This window comes from Plecotus auritus (genome assembly GCF_963455305.1).
Source record: "Plecotus auritus genome assembly, chromosome: 5".
NCBI classification, from domain to species: Eukaryota; Metazoa; Chordata; class Mammalia; order Chiroptera; family Vespertilionidae; genus Plecotus; species Plecotus auritus.
Window position 1 is genome coordinate 9,761,116 of NC_137776.1, and position 22,037 is coordinate 9,783,152.

A 22,037-nucleotide genomic window follows, 5' to 3' on the forward strand; every position below is an offset into this window, starting at 1 on the left:
AATGGCAAATGCCATTCTTGTATATTTAGCTAAAACAGACCATTAGTACAAGACCTAAATATTGATGAGATCCAGGATTTACAACGAAATGTCACTGCCGCTTTTCCTCAGAAAGTTAAAAGGAAAATGGGGGGAGCTTTTAAGTGAAAAGGAACGGTGCTGGCATCACAGGGCAAAGCAGCACTAGAAACGCTAAGATGTGGGTGGGCAGTCTCCCAGCAGCGTCAGAGACAACGAAAACTTCCCGGCTGACTTTAGGCGGCTGTCAAGCCTTTCAGACATCCGGCTGATGGAGGAAATTTTGCCAAAGGATTACCTCCTTCTTCCCCCACCAGAGGCCAGCGCCAGGACCCCGGATCAAGCCCGCGGGGCGTCCCTTCCCCCAGGCTGGGTCCGCAGGCGCTCCCGACCACGCCCCCTCCCGTTCCGCGCGAGGTCCCGCCCCTTCCGCCTCCCACTTCCGGGTCCGGCGCTCTTTCGCGTTGGCTTCTCGGGATCTGGTTGGCTGATGTGGCAACCGCCAACGGCCGCGGGGTTTAAACCGGAGCCTGGGCCGCGGCGCGCAGCTCGGGAGCGGGGTGGTGCCCCTCACTCTGAAGAAGCGGTAAGTCGGTGGCCTATGGCTTTCGGCACGGCCGTCCCTTATGGCGGGATCCGTGTCTTTCCCGGGCGGAACCTCCCGGCATCGTCCTCTGGCGTCTTCGGTCCGCCAAGCCCCGCGACCCGCGCTCATCCCGCCCACCCTCCGCCTTGGCTTTCAGAACCGCGGCCCCTGCACCCCTTCGCCCGGCTGGTTATTAGGGGAGGACCTAGTTTGCATCTAAATCGCGGGATTTGAGCGCCCGGCTCGGGGGGAGGGGGCGAGCCGCCTGGTAGAAGGTCAGCTCCCTGCAGGAAGGGATTTATTTCTCTTTTGGCGACTGCTCTGCTCCGTGATGGTGGGAGTGTCTAGCCCGAGGAGCGATGAAGCATCTGCCGAGGGAGCGATAGAGGCTGCTTGCCTGAGTTCTCGAAGGAGCCCCCTCCGTGGGAGGCTAGCTGCAGGAGGAGGGATGGAGACTGGGAAGACCTAGAACTTGAACTGAGGCTCGAGGTACAGGTAGTATTTCTGCAGGGAACGGGGACGATGACTTGTGTGGATAAGGGATCCCATTCAGGAACATTGGGTGTGGAAAGGAGCGTTTCTGATTTAGAGATCAGCGGGGATGCTGGCCAGACAGGAGCCACAGAGTAATAATAATTAGGTAATGTTCAGGGGAGAGATTGAGGCTAGAGGTTCTGATGGGCTGTGAGTTCCAGAGGACTCTGCGAGTTGGACAAGGGTGAGATAGGGAGACCGTTATTCATTCCCCGTGACCGCTGTACAACATGACCGCCAACTGGGTGGCTTAAAGCAATAGGAATGTATGTGCTCACCGTTCTGGAGGCCAGAAGGCCAACCCGAGTGTCATGGGGCTGAAATCAAGCTGTCTGCAGGGCTGCCCCCCTCTGGCGGCCCTAAGGGAGAGTTCATTCCTCACGCTTTCGGGTCTGGTGTATGCCTGCCAGCCTTGGCTTCTGGCCACATCACTCCAGTCTCTGCCCCTCTCCTGGGAGGATACTAATGATGGCATCCGGGGGGCCTGCCTGGATAATCCAGGGTAATCTCCCATCACAAGAGCCTCAATCACAACTGTAAAGACCCCTTTTCCACATTATGTTTATATTGACATAGATTATCTTTGGGGTACCATTTTTCACCCCAACGCAGGACCAAATGAGGGATGTGCAGAACTGGAGGGGGACTAGGGTGAGGGCGATGAGAGTGGCCTGGGAGTCTGGGGATTCTTGTGGTGATTGACCTGCAGAGCATAGTGAGATTAGTCCTGTGGACTCAATAGGTAGGTAGTGGTAGAGAGGCTGAGTATTGGGGGTTAGGCAGGTGGGGTGGCAGGGTTTCTTCTAGATCTCTGCAGGTGGACACAAGGAGGCTTGGGGAAGGGGAGGGGGACTTGGGAGGTTGGTCTTGTCCAAGTAGGTGGCTCGACATCAACTGTATTTTCTAAATAAAACCTTTTCAGGTCTTTTTCCGTTGGACCAGGCAGAGTTAATCACTTTCTGTGCCATTGTGTGTTATATCTATCATTTGAATATCTTCTAGTTAATCAAATAGACCATAACTCTAATAGGCAAATAGACAAGTTTAAATTTCCTGCCTATTCCTCCAACACCCCCTCCCCCAACACCCGCTCTCTTCTGTGCACATCTCTAAGGTTACACTTCGTATATTGTATCAGAAAGTGCCTGTACCCACATGAGATTATGCATTCCATATTCTTATACAGCCATATCCTGTTTTCTGTCTCCAGCTTAGCCTAGCTCCTGGCATGAAGGTAAAATAATACAGGTTTAAATGAAAAACAGTCACTTATCTTTTTTTTTGGATTCTACTTTAAACCATTTTTAATTACATTCATACTCTCCAGTTTTATACAAGGGGTTTTATAGATATGTATGTACAGACAAATTATATCATTTGTCATGATTGTTACTTTTTAGAATGTATCAGTTACTCTTTTTTTCTTTTATTAATCAATACTATGATTTCCTTCCTTTTTTTTTCCAGTGATGGATTATCAAGTAACGGAAATGGGATCACTTTTCCCCTCAGGAATTAAGAGGCATGTGAAAGACAAAAGAATGTCAAAGACCACTAAGTTGAATGTTTCTCTTGCCTCCAAAATCAAAACAAAAATAATAAGTAAGTGCCATTGGTTTTACATGTACTCACATTTTTACTTTTCCCTGGAGAATTGATGAGTTTTTTATTTTATATTTTACCAAGTATAGAAAATGACTATTTGGGTTAACTGATGCTTTTTTCTCTTTCCTTTCAGTCCTTTCTATGTCCTTTAACTCCTACTCGTTGAATGGTTATGATGATTTTCCCCCAGTGGTGACAGCTGAATTTTCAGCAGTGAGCTTGGTGCAGCCTAAGGCAGCTACCTCCTACATGGCAAGGAAAATACCAATGTGCCATTCCTGGAAAATATTTTAAAAAGTGGTAGATCGTGATGGTATGCTGTAGCAATTGGCTGATGGGTAATCTAGAGGGGTTGGCCCACATAGGCTGCTGTAGTGGGTGATCTTATATAGCCAAAGCTCTATTAGGAGGGCACTGAGCCCTTTAGAGATGGGTCTCATGGATTCTGGAATTAGGATGTCAGAAGGGCAAAAAAGAAAAAGAAAGAAAGAAAGAAATGGGGAAAACTCCCCAAGATAAATTTTTAATGCTTTTGAAAATTGTCTCAGTGGGTCATACCCACCTTAGCAGGAGTGGGGAAGGCACCTGCCAAGGGTAACTGTGTGCCTGGGAAACGGCCAAGCCTTCTGAGTATCTTGAAGTCATAATGGTGCTCCTGCCCAGGTGTCCTGGGCTGTGTGTTGTGTTAGACCACCTCCTGCAGAGGTTATTTGTAGAGGTGTTCTCTCTTTTCCGCGTCCAGCACAGAAAAGGAACAGGTCTGGTTCCTGAGTGGAGGAGCTGGGGATTAAGAAATAAAAGAAAGAAAGAGACCAGATAGAAAGATAGAAACAAAGCTGGGAGCCAGGTGGGACGCCATCCTCTCTGATGGAGAGGCAGGGACCCTGGAGCCCACGCAGCACATTATTTTATACCCCCAAATACCAGGAAGTGTCACCAAAACTTAGGGTCAAAGGAGCTTATTTGCATTCTTGAGTAGGGCCTAGTATTCCTGGTGCTTGCCTGGATTTACCTATCAAAGCCCGCTCCCCGGCACCTGGATGAAGGTAAAAAGTCAGTACTGATAACTGCCCCCCACCTTCTTGGGGAGGGCGTAACCCAGACAGGGCTCTGCCAGTCACCTCGGGCTCAGCTGACAACAATTTAAAGAAATGCCCATGTGCCTTCCCAGGCAGCCCTCTACAGTTATTCCCTGTCCTCTGGCAGGACCATTGCACCCCCGCTGCTAAGAAGGAGTGTGCTGACTTTGAGGCCTGCAACAGGAAAGGGCTGTTCTCCTTTAGCTGTGGAGCCCCACGGGTTCTAGTGTGTTTCCCTTCGCTATGTCAGAGGTGGCTGTTGGGAACTGCTTTCTCGGTGCCAAAGATAAAGTACTTTTTTGGACTCTGTTTTTTAGATTCCCAGGCTTTCCCTGAGTATTTTTAAAATATTATTATTTTTTAATAAACATTTTTACACATATACACTTTTATTCAGTGGCATGTAAATCAAAATTATAAAGATATGAGTATGCTCTAAGTGTACCCAGGGAACACACTATATTTAAGGTGAGATTTACCAAGGAATTCACAATTAAATTTCTTTCCTAACAACGGAAAGCATTTCTGACTTAAATTATGTTTACACAGTGCTTGTAAAGAGAGGTCCGGTTTAGAGGGTAGTAGATGCCCGCATATACGAGGGAGGATATTTGGGATGGAGGTAGAATATCCCACAGAGTTTAGGTGATCTATCCAACATTGCAGTAAGTATCCCACAGGGTGTAGGTGGTTATCCAACATTGTAGTAAGTATGCTCCCTTTCACTCAAGGTTTTAAAAAATAGACTTCGGGAGCATTAACTAATGTATTCCATTCTGGAGCCATAGAAACTGGCTTTAAATTTTTTGCAGACTGGCCACCCTCATTTCTATGGGACATCTCCAGTTAGAGCTGCAGGATCAGCTTCTCCATTCTACCTTCTAGTCAAAGGCAAAAAGGAAGGTAGGGCAGCAGGGATCAAGATTTAGTGTTTGTGGCTGATCTAATTGTCTAGAATGCTGTGTCTGTAGAAGAGTCCTCTGATTCCTAACTCTGTATCCACAGACATTCTGCCTTTCTCATGCCTTTTATTCATCACCTTTTATTTCTTCAGTTCTAAACTCTAAGTACGTTTTTTTCAAAACTACATCTGTATTGTCATTCTCTTCTTTTCCAACCTTCAGTTAAAACTTATAAAGTGAAATGCATTTTGTCTAAGAGCTTTACTAAGGCAGTGGTCGGCAAACCGCGGCTCGTGAGCCATATGCAGCTCTTTGGCCCTTTGAGTGTTCTAACGCCACTTCTTCAAAATAGACTCGCCCAGGCTGAAAACCGACTTCTGCGCATGGGCCACGAAGTTTCAGTCGCACTGTATGTGCGCCCGCACGTGGTATTTTGTAGAAGAGCCACACTCAAGGGGCCAAAGAGCCGCATGTGGGTCGCGAGCCATGGTTTGCCAACCACTGTACTAAGGAATAGAAAAATTTGTTAAGGTATATGTTCAATATTAATTATTAAAATTTTTTTTACAGATAATTCTTCTATTTTCAAAATATCTTTAAAGCACAACAACAGGGCATTAGCTCAGGCTCTTAGTAGAGAAAAAGAGAATTCTCGAAGAATGGCAACTGAAAAGATGTTATTGCAAAAAGAAGTGGAAAAATTGAATTTTGAGAACACATTTCTTCGCCTAAAGCTAAATAATTTGGTATGAAAACTATATTATGTTTGAATTCTAAATTATAACTAAAAATCTTAACTATATTACTATAGAAGCTCTAGATATGTTTTTCAAACCTCCAATTATGAAAAATTATTGAAAGAGCATGCATTGCTCATGGGCAAACTAATAAAATAGGTGTCTTAAGTCTACATTCTAAATATTTACTGCACACCAGCATAGCACCTTTGATTAACCTTTGATTGCTTATCATAAGCAAAGCTCTGTGCATTACTACATTCCTCCAGTGAATGGAAAGCAGTTCCTAGAGTATTAGTATTCTCCTCTAGCCCCAGTGTTTCACTGACTTTAAGCCAAATAGAATGAATATTGTAGACGTTGCTTTTCCTTCCAATTTGCAACTCTGTCCATAGACAGGGTAGTAAGTTCTAATGATCAGCTAGGCTGCAACTATAGATCTAACTATAAAATAAGTAGCAATTAATTTAAAGATGGAAAAATGACCTACTACAATTGAAGGTTAAATTCCTGTGGCTGACAAACTATGTTTACTTGCCATATAATGTATTATTATAAGAAGACAGAAAAATGTTTGTAGAAAAATTTATGACTGGTAGTTCAAAAGCATTCAAAATGTGTGCCTATTTGAACTGTACAGTATAGTAACCTTTTTAGCTCAGTGTAATCTCAATTTTTAGTCCAAAGTTATCTCTGTTATTTTTTTAAGTCTTCTCAGCTGATTGTATTCATAAATGTATGATTTAATAAACTCCAAATCTTAATTGTTTAAAAGGGATCTTTTTTTTTTTTACTTATACAGAATAAGAAGCTTATAGAAATAGAAGCACACTTGAACAATAGTTTGATAACCGCAATTGAAATGAGCAATTTTTCTGAGGTAAGTAGAATTGTGTGTAAGTAGTGCAGTTTTTTAGCATTACTGAGAATAGTTGAGGTTAGTTAAGTAGCATCAAGATTAGAGATTCATTTCTTACACTTGGTGCAAAGGAATGATAATATTAATTTTAATAGGCTAATAGAACATCATTTGGTATAATTGGTTATTGTAATTTTTACATAAAATTTAATTTTGATTAAAAGTAACACAGGATTAGACAGCTCAGTGGAACCTAATAGCCCTTAAACACACTAAAAGGTATGAAAGACAATAGTAGAAAGGTAGTACTTCAAACTAGGAAAGAATTTGTGCTATTAAAAACAGATGGACAGGTGGCTCTCCCTCTCGGGAACATTCCTGAGCCTTTTCCTTCCCTCTCCTTTCCCCCAGGCGCATTACCTTTACCATTCTCTCTCCTAAGCTCCCAGGGCCCATCCTTCACCTCTGTAACTTGTTCCTGACGCCACGCAGCCCCACTGGCTCTCTTCTACTACGTCTGTCACTTTCTAAATAAACTTTCTCTAAGATTGGGAAGAAAAAAAAAGATGGACATAATTGAAAAACAATAGGCGAAAAAAAGAGGAAGATCCTACTTTATACCATTCTCTAAAATAAATTGTAGATGGATTTAATTGTAAAAAAAGGAAGTCAAAAAATGAGAAGAAATTACAAATGAATTCACATAGGTAGGAGAGGCCTTTCTATACCTAAAATAGATAGAAACCATAAAGGAAGTTATTAATGGATTGTCTAAAAAGCAAACAAAACTTAGCTAAAAATCATAAAAATGAAAGGTAAATTACAGACTAGGAAAATTAAACATGGCAGAAAAGCGCTAATGTAAATAGTTTTAAATCTTTTATAATCTAGCACAAGGAAAATAAAATAATTTCAGGAAGGGAGTGAAATTTACTCAATTATCTAAATAGGAAAAATAATTTTTGAAGGAATAACTAATGAGAAGGCAAAATATATATGGTACGTAAATGGAAGAAAGGTCAGTGAAGTCCCAATTGTAGGTAAATTTCTTGCTACCTTCTGGAGGCAGGTTAGTGCTTCAGAGGGTGGCTTTTTAAATGGGATTGCCTATATTTAGATCCTAGCTCTGCTACTTCCTGGTTCTGTGACCTTCGCCTTAAAGTCTTTGCACCTCAGTGTCCTCATCTACATGGTATGAATAATGGGGAGTTAGTGTAAGAATTAAATGTCCCTAGCATTTATTTTGGCAATAGGATGAGTGCAGTAAATGTTAGCTATCATTACTTTTTAATTTTCTGCAAATCTGTCCTTTAAAAACTGTTAAAGTCATTTATAAATCTCTTAAATGCATTTTCTTGGTGGTAAGAAGATATGAACTCTTTCAACCTATGTGGTCAATGTGTAGCTCCTTTGTCAGAATCTTTTATAAAAGCTAGCCAAAGAATAGGTACTTTATTGTCTAATGCAATCCACATTTAGATTCAGAAAGGATTTGTTCTTAACAAATGAGAGTGGAAGTCCCCATGTGTCCTTCACTCAGTGCCACCAGATGTCCCAGCTCTCCCCTTGGCCTTTTCTGACAGTACCCCTGGTTGGGAGAAAAGTTGCCTTGGTATATAGCCAGGTGAGTGTGGAAGTCTAGGCCCCCATTTGGCTTTTGCACCTTGTCTAAAATTAATTGACCAAATATATGTGTATCTATTTCTGAACTCTGTTCTATTTCATTGACCTATTTGTCTGTTTTATTTTTTGTATTTAAATATATATGTCTGTTCTTATGCTAATACTATATTGTCTCAGTTACCGCAGCCCTTCAACTTTGTTCTTTTTCAAAGTTGTTTTAGCTATTGTAGGTCCTTTGCATTTCCATGTGAATTTGGAAATTAGGTTGTCAATTTGGCCATACCCATTTATATTGCAGGTTAACACTGTACTAAGAAAACATGTTTGTATGTTGCCTAATTTTATGGTCTTTATCAAATAATTAAAACATGGCCAGAAAACATGTGATTAAAATCACCCAGGCATTGAATTTTAAAAGACCATTTAAAAATATCCTCCTATATAATAAAAGGCTAATATGCAAATTGACCGAACAGCCTTACAACCGGTTGCTATTATGTGCACTGACCACTAGGGGGCAGATGCTCAACACAGGAGCTGCCCCCTGGTGGTCAGTGCGCTCCCACAGGGGGAGCCTGCTCAGCCAGAAGCCGGGCTCACGGCTGGTGAGCACAGTGGCGGTGGCGGGAGCCTCTCTAAGGTGTCAGTCAGACATCCCTCGAGGGCTCCCAGATGGCAAGAGGGTGCAGGCTGGGCTGAGAGACTCTCCGGAGTGCACGAGTTTTGTGCACCAGGCCTCTAGTATATTATAAAATCCAATAATACATTACTTAATACATATGTAGACATAAGCATATTTCATATACAGTTGACCTCTGAACCATGTGGAGTTAAGGATGCCAACCCCTCACACAGTCAAAATCCACATATCAGTTAAGTTGGCTCTTTATCCAACCACAAATCCAAAACACTGTATATGTAGAGATATCATATATATTGAGTGGCCAGATTATTATGATCTCTGAACACATAATAATCTGGCCACTCAGTGTGTGTGTGTGTGTGTGTGTGTATACACACACATATTAGAGGCCCGGTGCATGAATTCATGCATGGGTGAGGTCCAGCCAGCCTGGCCAGGGAGCAGGGACATGGGCAGTTGGCCGGCCTGCCTGCTGGTCGAACTCCTGGTCGAGGGGACAATTTGCATATTAGCCTTTTATTATATGGGATATACACTGAGTGGCCAGATTATTATGCATTCAGAGATCATCATAATCTGGCCACTCAGTGTATGTGTGACTATGCACTGTGTATCTATTCGTATGCATAGAAGAAAGTTTGGGAAGTTATATGCCAAAATGTTAGTAGTGATTCTCTTTGGATGACATAATTAAGGATGAACTGTGTTTAACCTTATTACATTATTCTCATTGAACTATTAAAGACTAATGCAAGAATTACTTCATTACTATTGGTATTCTTGTATAATTTGGTGCTTTAATAGCAAACATGATTTAATGAGATTAGAAATTTTGTTCTTTTTTATTTTCTGTATTTTCCCCCCAAAATAGTTCCATCATAGTTCCTTTCTACTCCCAGCCAGCACGAATAAACGGGTTAGTAAACAGTGCATGTCGACGCGTCTTCCATTTGCAAGGTAATTGCTTCAAAACTTGGTTAAATATTAGCCTGCACACCTCTGAGTGGACTTTGAAAGTTTTTATTTGGTTCACTTCCTTGAAACATAGGGAAAAAAAAATAATAATAATGAAATACTTGTTAAAATTGTACCAGCAAAAGAAATTGGAGACATAATATAATAGAATTTAGTTTTATATTTTGAAATAATAATTCAGCTTTCCCATAGATTCTAGAGAAGAAAGAGGCACAGATGGACCTTCAGTTACATGAATTTAAATTACATTGATTCAGAGTACTTAGATTTGCATATAACACAATAATTTTGTATGTATTATATAATGTTTGGTTTTATCAACCTATAGTTGCCTACTAAGGTAGGAAAGAGATGGTTTGTAGAGTCTTACTCAGATTGTGTCTTGAGGGCTCTGAAGAAACTTACCCTCATTCAATAACTAAATTGTATTTATTAATCCCCCTTTCCCTATGGTTACTACTTTCCATGTTCTTTTAAGAAACTCTTTACTAATTGGAAGGTCATGATGTATTGTTTTTTAAACTCTATTATTTTCCCTCTCACATTTAGATCTTCAGTCTACCTAGCATTTGGGGTATAATGAAGGAAGACTCATAATTTATTTTTTTCATATGGAAATGATACTAACCTGCACCATTTATTTAGAAAAGACCATCTTTTTCCCACCTCATTGCAGTATATCATCTGTTTCATTAGTCAGGTGACCTGATGTGTATGCATCTGTTTCTGAACTCACTATTCTAAGCCTTGGTTATTTGATAGTGTGAATCTCCATTTAATTTATTTATGTTTTTGATCATGAATATTCTTTTGGCTGTTCTTGGCCCTTTGCATTTCCCATGTGCATTTTAGAGTCAACTTGTCAATTTACATAATGCATGTGTACACATACATATTTGATTGGGATTAAAAAATTCACCACATTAATAGGAAAAAAAGAGAGAAGTAGTATCTTTTCAATAGTGACAGAAAAGGCATTTGATAAAATTCAACAGCCATTTATGAAAAACCTTTCAGCAAACTAGTAGTACAAGGGAACCTCTTTAATCTGATAAGGAAAATCTACAAAACTCAAGAGCAAGCATGTTAAATAATGGGAACACAATAAGAATGTTGTAACTTTCTCCTAAAGCCACAAACTATATGTAAACCCAGGGCTTCTACTAGGTACATACCCAATAGAAATGTGTGTATACATTTCAAAAGGCATATAAATAGCAGCACTATTTATAATAGACCAAAATTAGGTATATCACTTACTTGGGTTCATTTGCTGGCCCCCCTCCCACTTTCTTTGATATTACTCTTCATTCTTTGCATTCAAAAAGGTCAGTTTAACAATACATTTCTGTGGATTTCTGTGTCCCTCCCACTCCCATAGATTTAAGTACTGTAGGAATATGGCTTCAGTTTACATGGATGTTTTTGGAAATAGCAAACTTCATCTCACACATAACTTTTTATACAATTGTACTTGTCTGAAACCAGAGGAAGAGTTTTGGGTATTCCATATAATTAATTTAAGGAAAACTATAAATATTATATACAGGTGTTTAAAAGTATGTCTGGACATTATTTATTTCATTATTATTACCCTAATAGCCCAACCAGTGATTGTATCAGTTATCTCCTTTTGGTGCCACTAGGGTTATGAAGATAAGCATTCTTGTTTTACTCCAAGTTCTATACTGTTAGATACTACCTACTTCCTACCTATACTTGTCTTCATTGAACACAAAAAGGTGCCCAGAGGGGTGGGGGAGATTGTGGTTGGTTCTTAAATAAATAGATTATAAAAAGAACTGTCTATGTAATTTTCTAATTTTTGTAAAATGCAAAATTTTTCATTCCTTCCCACTTTCCTTTAGGGTTCCATTAACTTCAAATGATGATGATGATGAAGATGATGATGAAGATAAAGAGAAAATACAATGTGACAACAATTTTATATCAAAGACATCATCTGATGGTCCTACTTCGGTATCAACAAGACAATCTTTATCAGCTCAGTATAATTTGGAGTTATGTCTTAAAGAAAATAATCAAAATGTGTGTGGTTTAAATGACTCAGAACAGATTTCTTCTATTATTGATATACTTCCTAAAGGTGAGATTTTTTTTTTAATTCAATTTGAGTATCAATATTAAATAGTTTTACTCATCACATTTTCTTCTTGATATTCATGGTATATAAACTGTTAAGTTAAATCTTTTATGTTACAGATTTGCTAACTTCTATTGTTTTAAAATGCTGATGAAAATTTTCATTTAAAAGTCAGTATGCTGACAAATGTCAGCTCCACAGTGGCCTGATACTGTTACTCTGGAAGCAGTATTTAGAAATGAGCCAGCTTAAAGAGCTTTCCTTGACATCTTAGCTTATGAATAGAAAGATACCATATTAGTTTCACATATTATTTTCATTTTCTCCTGTTCATAAATATGAAAATTGGGGGCCTAGATGGCTATAGTGACTTTTAGAAGATCATAACCAATTAATAGTAAAGCAAAAACTTGAGCGTGCATAATGGTAGAGCAAGAGAAAATGATGACATATTTTATTTAGATGGTATTTCAAAATAATTGTGTGGTGTAATCTGGCTTATGTATTTGCCATAGATTTTCCAATTGATATATTGAATTTATTTATTTTTTTTAAGTGAACAAATAGATATTTCTTATTCTTTTTTTAAAATATATTTTTATTGATTTCAGAGAGGAAGGGAGAGGGAGAGAGACAGAGGAAAACATCCATGATGAGAGAGAATCATGGATCGGCTGCCTCCTGCACGCCCCCTACTGAGGATCGAGCCTGCAACCTGGGCATGTGCCCTTGACCAGGAATCGAACCCAGGACCCTTCAGTCCACAGGCCGACACTCTATCCACTGAGCCAAACCGGCCAGGGCTGATATATTGAATTTAGACCTTAGAATTATTTTTCCTTTCTAAAAATTTGTATGTGTACATTCCATATATAATTTATAGGAACTAGCTGTCTGCTGATAGCCTTCTGATAGTAGTTCTTATTAGAGTTATCACTGTTATTTGGGGTCATTTGCTGGCCCCCTCCACTTTAGGAATATATATTAATGGCTCTACTGTTGGCTGTACTTCACTCAAACTGTTGGAGCCAAGGTAGAGTGAATTCTCAATATATATTCTCCATTGATACATATGTAAAATGTGACTTAGGACTACTCTCATCATTTCTACTTAATTTTTTTATCAGCATAGATACTGTATAAGTAGTTGAACAGAACACATGGTTAGAAATCCTCTCTGTAAAACAGCTTGATTTCTAATCTAATTTGTTTACAATTATAAACCTGTCATTACTTATTTCTGAATTTTGTTTCCCTTTATTCTATAGAAAACTGTTCCCACTATGAACAAAGTTCCAAGAGTTCTCTAATGAGTGAGATGAAAAATTCCCAGCCTATCATTCACAAAAAGGAGATACCATCTTTTAATAATATAACTAAAAGGAAAAAACTTGCATCATTTCTGGAATCAAATAATCCTTGTCCAGACAATTCTTGTGTGACAGATTTAAATCAAGAAGGGATTTCAAGCCCAGAATTAAATGGAAATAATAACATAAATGATCAGACTAATGAAAAGAATATTAAAATGCAAAGAGCCATACAGTGCCTTCCTGACTCATCTGAGTCTGCAAGTGAACCTACTGCAGAGTGCATGAATCAAGTTCAGGGTAATGATGACATTCAGGAGCAGAAAACTGTGTATGATACTGACATGGATTTAACTGCTAGTGAGGTAGTAAGCCAAATTGTTACAGTTTCAAAAGGCACTAAAAATAAAAGAAATAATAAACCAAATGACTCTGGAATCAAAACTTTCAGGAAAGTGAAAGATTCAAGCTCTGAAAAAAAGAGAGAAAGATCAAAGAGACAAATTAAAAATAGTTCAGAAATGAATATTGAGGAAAAGATTGAAAATGAACCAGAAAAAAGAGCTGTTGGCCTGAATGACAGTGGGAATTCAGAAGATCTAAATTCTATCTTCAGTACTGAACAGCTGACTCAGTTGAACAAACGGAAGATAATAACTCTTCATAATGACTTTGATCAAGATGACAGACAAAGTACAGAGAATGGGAAGAAGAAGAAGAAGAAGAAAAGAATACATGTTACTAATGAGGAAGAAGAAACATACTTCTCCCAAAATTCAGATAAATTCCAGCAGGAGAGTAAACTTGACATATGTCTGACATCTCTAGCTTATGATAAAAATAAAGCTTCTAGACAGACATTTGTGATTCATAAGTTAGAAAAAGGTCACTTATTCCTAAATCAAAAGGATCAAGAAACCATTTCTGAAAACCTAGAAATCACAAATGAATTTCAAACAGCTGACCTTGCCACCCAACATAATGGAAATTTATGTGATTATGAGACACAAAATATGTTGGATTTGAAAAAGCATGTGACTGATGCACAATCTGCTCAGCAACACGAATCAAAAATAATTAAGAAGCTTAGGCAGAAAGTAAATCGGAAGACAGAAATAATTTCTGAAATGAACCAAATATATGGGGATAATAACCAAGATGTGCATGGCCTAGAAAAGGGTAACTTTTCCATCCACACCCAAGCAGATAAAGAAATCATCTCTGGAAACCTAGAAGTTTCAAATGAGTTTCAAAAACCTGCTCTTCATACCAACAATAATGGGAACCTAAGTGATTGTGAGCCCCAGAATGTGTTGGATTTACAAAAGCTGGTCACTGAAGCATTTCCTGTCCAGCAAAATAAATCAAAAGCTAATAATCTTAGGCAGAGAGTAAACCGGAAGACAGTAATAATATCTGAAGTGAATCATTTATGTAAGGACAACAATGTGTATTGCCCAGAAAATGGTAACCCTTTTTGCCTAACCCAGAAGGATAAAGAAATCATCCCTGAAAACCTAGACGACCCAAGTGAGTTTCAAACACCTGCCCTTTCTACCAAAGTTGATAGAAACCTGTCTAATTATGAGACTCGGAATATTTTGGAGGTGAAAAAGCATGCCAATGATATGCAAACTGCTTGTCAAAATGAATCAAAAATAGACAAGCTTAGGAAAAAGGTATGTCGGAAGACAGAAATAATTTCAGAAAACCTAGTACATGAGAATGGTAACAAAGATACGCATGACTCAGAAAAGGGTAACCTATTTTCTCTAACCCAAAAAGATAAAATCATTCCTGAAAACCTGGAGGACTCAAATGATTTTCAGATAGTTGATCCTTCTCCCAGAGGTAATCGGAACCTCTGTTATGAGACTGGAAACCTTTACTGTGAGAAAAAGCAGGCTACTAAGATGCCACCTGCAAAGCCAAATGGATCCAAAATAAATAAGAAGCTTAAAGATAAAGGAAGTCGGAAGACAGAAATAATTTTAGAAACAAACCAAATAAGTGAGTTTAATAACAAAGGTGTGCCTGACCCAGAAAATGGTAACTTTTTTTCCCCAACCCAAAAGGATAAAGAAACTATTTCTGTAAACCCAGAAGTCACAAATGAATTTCAAACAGCTTATCTTTCAACCAAAGATAATGGAAATTTATATGATTATGACACCCTGAATATGTTGGATTTGAAAAGGTATGTAACTGATATACAACCTGCTCAACAAAATGTTTCAAAAATAAATAGGCAGAAAGTGAATCGGAAGACGGAAATCATTTCGGAAGTGCACCAGGTATATATGGATAATGATAAAGATGTGCATGGCCAAGAAAGCTATACAAAAGATCTCGATTTTAAAGTAAATGAATCTAAACAGAGATTTGAATGCCAAGGTATTATCAGTGGATATTGTATGGACATCAATAGTAATGAAAAGGAAAATTGTGAGCAAATTGCAAATCCTTACAAACAAGTTAAAAAGCATGGAAAAGAATCATCAGGCAAGACAAAGAACATTATGGCAAAAAGTAAAAACAAATCTATTTTTCAGTTAACAGATTCTTCACAGACATCTCTCTCCTTAGAATCAGATTTAAAACATGTTGCTAATGAAGCAGATTCTGATTCTGGTAACCAAATGGGACCACATAAAAATCCGAAGCAAAGCACAACTTTTAATAAAAAAAGTGATATCCCCTTTGCAGAAGTGATGAAAGGAGAGTGCCAGGTTAAAAGAAGAAGTAAAATGACATCCAAATCAAAGAAAAGGAAGACTTTAATAGATCCTTCTCCAGATAGCCATGAAGTAATGCACATAATATCTGACACCAGTCAGAGACTGCCAGTTGGGTCTGAACAAGCTGATGAACAAAATTTGGAAAATGAGAAAACTAAGCCAGACTTTTATACAAAGATGTTTAATTCTTTATCTCAGCTATATTCACCCAACGTACAAGATCCTTCCCATAACAGTGTTCATGAGGGTTCGAGACCTTTGCGGATTTCTTCTAGTAAAAATTTGATTAAAAAAAAGGTCCTGCAGAGCTCACCAGTCTTTGCAGTAAGTGATGATGTGCAGGAGGAGATGACAGGGATGACATTTCACGTCACCCAGAGAACACAGAAATCAGGAGCAGGTAGGTCAATGCCTGAAGTGACCAAGTTTTAAAGTGTATTTTCCCCCACTTAACTGGTAAAGTATTTTTATGGAATTTAAAAACTAGCTTGATCCAAGAATTTAAAGCTTAGTACTTTGGAAAGATATTGGTGAGAATGTCTTGGACATTTATGACCTGAAAAACAGATTGGCCTTTCCCACAGAGTTGTCTGGTAATACCATTAGGCAGATAATTTCCTGTTTCATACGTTTGAAGGAAATTGTGTGTTTTACATATATATTATAAGGAATTGTGCTGGATTGATTTTATCAATGACAATTGCAAGTTTGTTTAGCATGGGATTTTGATAATAGTATATATTTAATGTGATTCAAGCTTTATTCTATATGTTTTAGAGAAAAATAAATAGTACCAACTCCCTTTCCTCAGAATACATATATGTAAAAGTTACGAATGCAGTGGTAAATGCTTTACTAGAAGCACACATATTATGCTAAGGGATATAATGGGGAGTACTTCTGACTAAAGGAACTGGCAAAGGCATGAAATAGGTAGCATTTGAGGCCCTAAAGGATAGGTAGGATTTTTACCTTAAGGTTTACTTTTAATTTTCTCCCAGTTATTAAAGTAACAGTTACTGCAGAAAATTGAAAGTAGAGAATCAGAAAATAGTAGGAAAAACAATCACCCAGAACTGCAGTCAACATTCTGGCATATGCATGCAGACTTGAATCTATGGGTTTTTTTTTTCTTAAAATCATACTCTATAAAACATTACTTACCTCACATTTCTCCCTTAACATTGACTTCTACGGATGTTCCTTTATTATTAGAATTTTGTAACATTAGACATTCCCATATCAATTAAAATTTTCTAGTGGGAACCTAACATTTTACTTCATGTGTGTGGAGCCCAGGGATTTTTTCCAGTTTTATTAAGAAATAATTGACATATATCACTGTATAAGTTTAAAGTGTACAGCATGATGGTTTGATTTATACATACTGTGAATTGATTACCACAGATGCAGCTAAACATCCATCTTCTCATAGAGATACATTGAGAAGAAAGAAGAGAAAAAATTTTTCTCCGTGTTATGAGAACTCTAAGGGTTTACTCACTTAACAACTTTCTTACATATCATATAGCAGTGTTAACTATATCATATTGTACATTACATCCCTAGTACTTACTTATCTGATAACTAGAAGTTTGACCATCTACTGCCCATTTCCCATCCTCCCTACCTCTCCGCTGCCTCCTAACCACAAGTCTGACCTCTTCCTATGAGTCTGGGTTTTGTTTTTAAGATTCCACATAAGTGAGATCATACAATATTTGTTTTTCTCTGTTTGACTTATTCCACTTAGCATTATGTCTTTAAGGCTCATCTGTGTGTCACAAATGGTAGGATTTCCTATTTTTTTTTAATCTGGCTGAATAATATTCCATTTTATTTATGGACCACAATCCTATCCATTCATCTATCCGTGGACACTGAGGTTGTTTCCGTGGCTATTGTAAATAATGCTGTTAGGAGGGTGAGGACCCAGGGTTTGATGGATGCGGCTATTCCAGGTAAAAGGAACACTGAAGCAAAGGTGCAGAGTTACAGGCCATGTCAGAGGCGTCAGCCATTTTCATCTCTCTTCTTCATGGTGCCTTTCACAGAGCGGCCAATGAAAGACAAATGTGAATGGATGTAGTAATTCGTGTGATTCTGTGAACAGAGTTGAACCATGAAGAATTTTTCTCAGCCTATAAGTGATTTCTGAATTAAAACTGATTTACGAATAATTGTGGTGCTACTATTATAATTAAAATTACAACTTGATTATTGTGAAGTTTAAAAATTTGCTATCAGTGATTTTTTGCAAACCACTAAATCGCCCATCTCTATTTTCATATTTCTAAATGTTTATAAATATTTGTGAAAATAATATTCTTTTCAGGTGGTAGAACACTACAGGATTTGACAAATACCAATTTTGTTTCAAATAACACTGCTACATCTGAAAACAAGTCAGAAGATCTTATTTTAGAGCTGCCAAAACGAAGAAGGTGCACTCCTCTCAATTTGAAAGAGCCAAGTCTCAGAGAGTAAGTATTTCAGTGAAGTTAAAGTGATTTTAGTGTGATACTATAAAATATATACTCTTCCAAAAATCCCTTCCTGAATTAGTATTTGAACACTTCTGAATGTCAATAAAGTATATATTATTGACATGTAATAATCACAGTATAATCTAAGATTTGAAGAAATGTCTTCTTTTATTCTTTGAACAGTTTTTATAAAATGTTGCCTATAATTTACAAACCACTGTTTACATATTTGTTACTCCCCTCAATTTATTTTCTACCTTCTTCCCTAGAAGTGGTTTTCAAAGTGGTTTATGTGTCCTTTGGCCTCAAAGAATAATACTCTTTTTAAACTTCAAACATATCTCAGTGAAGAGAAACAGTACTTCCCCCATTTACCCATCCCTGAGGTTCACCAGTTATTAATACTTTACCATATTTACTTCATCTGTCTTTTTTTGTTACTGTATTTTTCAAGCAAATAAAGATATATACACTTCTGTGTATATCTCTAAAAAGTAAGAACTTCTTAAAGTTTTTAACAAAACTAGACAAAAATGATCACATCTAACAAAATTATCAATAATTCCTGTTATCTAAGAGCCAATTTTTATTCAAATTTTCTTGATTATCTTAAAAAGGTTCAAATGCCTTTAATATGTGTTTTATTCAAAATTTCATTTTTAAAAAAGATTAATGAAGTAGTCTGTTTTATAGAACCTGATGATATTTAGAATATATTTTTAGAAGGAAGAGAAAAATATCCTTAAATTTTTCTTTACACTGCTTTATTTTTGTGTATTTGTTCTTATTTATTTCAGAGAGGAAGGGAGAGGGAGAGAGAGATAGAAACATCAACAATGAGAGAGAGTCATTGATCGGCTGCCTTCTGCACTCCCCACACTGGGGATCAAACCTCCAACTTGGGCATGTGCCCTGACTGGGAATTGAACCCTGACCTCCCGGTTCATAGGTCGACGCTCAACCACTGAGCCATTCGGGCCAGGCTCTTTACACTCTTAGTGCTTGCTTCTTTTATGAAATGAAACACATGATGGCTTTGACAGGTATTTTAAAATAGTAACCAGCACATGGTCAATAGATCATCCCCATGGCAGTTCTTTTGAAAGAATTAATTAGGTTCTGTCTAATTACCCCAAATAAGGCTATCTTATTGGCTCTGAAGAGGAGTACAGAGGAGGGAAAGAAACCTTCTACCCATTATACCTTCTAATTTGGGACCATGTGTTACATATTTCATCCAAAAAACATATAAATAAATAATATAACTCCACTTCTTGCAACATTATATACTAGGTTAATAGATCAACCCTCTAAAGTAGAATTACTGGACAAAATATTAAAACAAAACAGACAGACAAAATACTCCTTGAATGTATCTATTAGATAGAGAAGTGAGAAAGCTTGGATTAGAGACGAAGCCAGAAATGTAAGTGGAGCCAGAAACTGGCTTTTGCCTGAAGGCGTTTTGCCTAAGCATTTGATTCACAGCCTTATGGGGCTGGGGACAGAAGGCAGATTCTAGGATTTAGCTAAAATTAAGAGTCTAATAGTGGATCTCCCTTAGTAAAGTTGAGCTACTTTCAAATAAAAGAACAAACTAAAAAAACCTTCCCACCAGCTTTTTTTAAGCTCCAGGAAATAACTCTAGTACTGAATTGAGGAGCAAAAAATGTTCTAAGAATTCATAACCAAAACCAAACCCTCATGTATAGCAGCTACTGTAATTCACAATGTCTGGAAGTCACACAAAAGCATCAAGCTGAGGATTAGTATTAGCCCCTGACTTGTAGTGCCCCCTGTTGTCTATTAGAAGCAAATGCAAATATTTTTTAGAGGAGCCCTCCTTCATCTCAGTCCACGGGACATTTTCTGCAGATAAAGCTGCAAGGGAAATGAAACAGCAGCTCACAGCAAAGAACACTGCACTCACGAGGGAACAAGAGACTAGCAAAAACAACTGATAGCAGAATCAGAGAATATACAATAAGAATGTTTAATGCTTCAATAAAGGAGACACTTGAAAATAAGTCAAGGTATTTAGTGATAAAAGGTTATAGAAAAGCACCTACAGAATGACATAAAGGTCACACAGATTAAAGCCAACAATATACATTTTAGGAGTGTAATATACAGATGGTTAAAACTGTAAAGAAAAGCAAGGGAGTGATTAACACAATGTAGGACAGCGGTTACTTTGTGGGGGATTAGCGGGCTGTGATCAGAAATGGACGCCCTGGAGGAGTCTGGGTGTGGTAATATTTAACAGGTGGTACGTACATCAGCATGTATTTAATTGTTTTAAAGTTATACATTTTCATATATGCTAAAGTTTGTAGTTAAAAGGAACTTATAGTAAAACATGTAATGTCTAAAATCTGTTAATTAATATTTCTTACATTTTATTTATAATTCCCACTCTCGCAGGGAGTTTCAGATATATGGCAAATCTTAACATGCCACTAGTATGATACAGCAATTTTCTCCATGCTTCACAGCAAAAGCATTTGTTTTGTGTTGTTATTAATTTTCCCTTTTTTTCTACTTTACAGCAAAATGAGAAGATAAGGTGAATTTATGAATTCTGGTTTTTCTGAATTCTGAAACCATAATGAGTCAAAACAGGGATATAATTAGAAGAGGAAATACATGAAGTTTTTTTTTCATTTTCTGCCTTTTCATGGAGTATTGATTTATCCATTTTTATGTTTATATATGTGCATAATATAGCTATTTTGTAATATTAAATTGTATTATAAAATTTAAAATCTTTTTTGTTATCCTATAACTTATATTCCTGCTCATTCAACTTTTTCAGCGTAATAGATTTAACTAAACAATAGCTGTTAACCTTTTAACCAATAAAACGTATAATAAATACTTTTGCAGTGGTTATCTTGTATATCAAGCTAACTTGTTTAGTTTTGTTTTCAAATCATTTAATATATGTGGACACCTTTAAGATTGTAAAAGTCTCCTGCGCTGGCCAGTTTTCTCACCCTTCATTCTTTCATACTTTCAGAATACTTGGTCCGTAATTACTTAGGTGTCAGGTTCTGTATTACTTCTGTTTTGTGTAATCTGATGACTTGGCTCAGGGGTTAGGTTAACTTTCAGGCTCTCTTGAATTTGGTTTTTATAACTGTATTTTAAAGATCACTTACTAGTGTAGTAAAAGTAATAAATTTTACTCATTTGAGACCAATGAACATAGCTTACTGTATATTCAAATCACTAGTCCAATTCTGTTCTGCCTAAATGGGAAAGCAGAGTATCTGACAACTGACAGGGTAGGCCCAGAAGTCTGCATTTTTAACATGTTTTAGATATTTCTGGGACAGATGTCCTAGTACCAAACTTTGAGAAAAACTGTTGTAGGAGTGCAGAGTCCCACAGAACTTACTCATTATGTCAACAATGTGGGTTGAATGGGGGCCAGAGGCTTTTTTTTAAGGAACTGTTGGCACAGTGGTTAAGAGCTGGTACCCTGGCAATCGTTGTTCCCTTTCCTGTACTCCTGTTACTTATTACTCAGTCTTTGGACCTCCCAGTCATTCTCTGGGATTATATTTTTGTGCCTATTCCTTTTTTTTTTAAAATTCTTTATTGTTTAAAGTATTACATATGTCTCCTTTTTCCCCCATTGACCTCTCAGCCGTTTCCACCCACCAGCACATGGCCTCACCCCCCCACCATTGTCTGTGTCCATGGGTTATGCTTATATGCATGCATATAAGTCCTTTGGTTGATCTCTTACCCCCTCACCCCCTGCCTTCCCTCATAGGTTGGACAGTCTGTTGGATGTTTCTATGTCTCTGGTTCTATTTTTGTTCATCAGTTT

The 22,037-nt window shown here is 37.7% G+C and overlaps 1 protein-coding gene across 1 annotated transcript; it reads left to right on the forward strand.

The window, feature by feature from the left end:
• The first annotated feature begins 522 nt into the window (after nucleotides 1–522).
• On the forward strand, nucleotides 523–21,068 carry SGO2 (shugoshin 2). Its single transcript, XM_080667906.1, has 9 exons — nucleotides 523–604; nucleotides 2,606–2,740; nucleotides 5,295–5,470; nucleotides 6,264–6,341; nucleotides 9,458–9,543; nucleotides 11,430–11,668; nucleotides 12,934–16,113; nucleotides 18,049–18,196; nucleotides 20,749–21,068. Exons 2-9 carry the CDS (start codon nucleotides 2,608–2,610, stop codon nucleotides 20,762–20,764), a joined length of 4,056 nt encoding a protein of 1,351 aa, XP_080524032.1. The 5' UTR covers nucleotides 523–604; nucleotides 2,606–2,607; the 3' UTR covers nucleotides 20,765–21,068.
• Nucleotides 21,069–22,037: the final 969 nt, after the last annotated feature.

Coding starts and splice junctions, on each gene's coding strand:
- SGO2 (XM_080667906.1), top strand. CDS start 2,608: ATGGATTATCAAGTAACGGAAATGGGATCACTTTTCCCCTCAGGAATT. Junction 5,471..6,263: donor GCCTAAAGCTAAATAATTTG/GTATGAAAACTA, acceptor TTACTTATACAG/AATAAGAAGCTTATAGAAAT. Junction 6,342..9,457: donor AAATGAGCAATTTTTCTGAG/GTAAGTAGAATT, acceptor CCCCCAAAATAG/TTCCATCATAGTTCCTTTCT.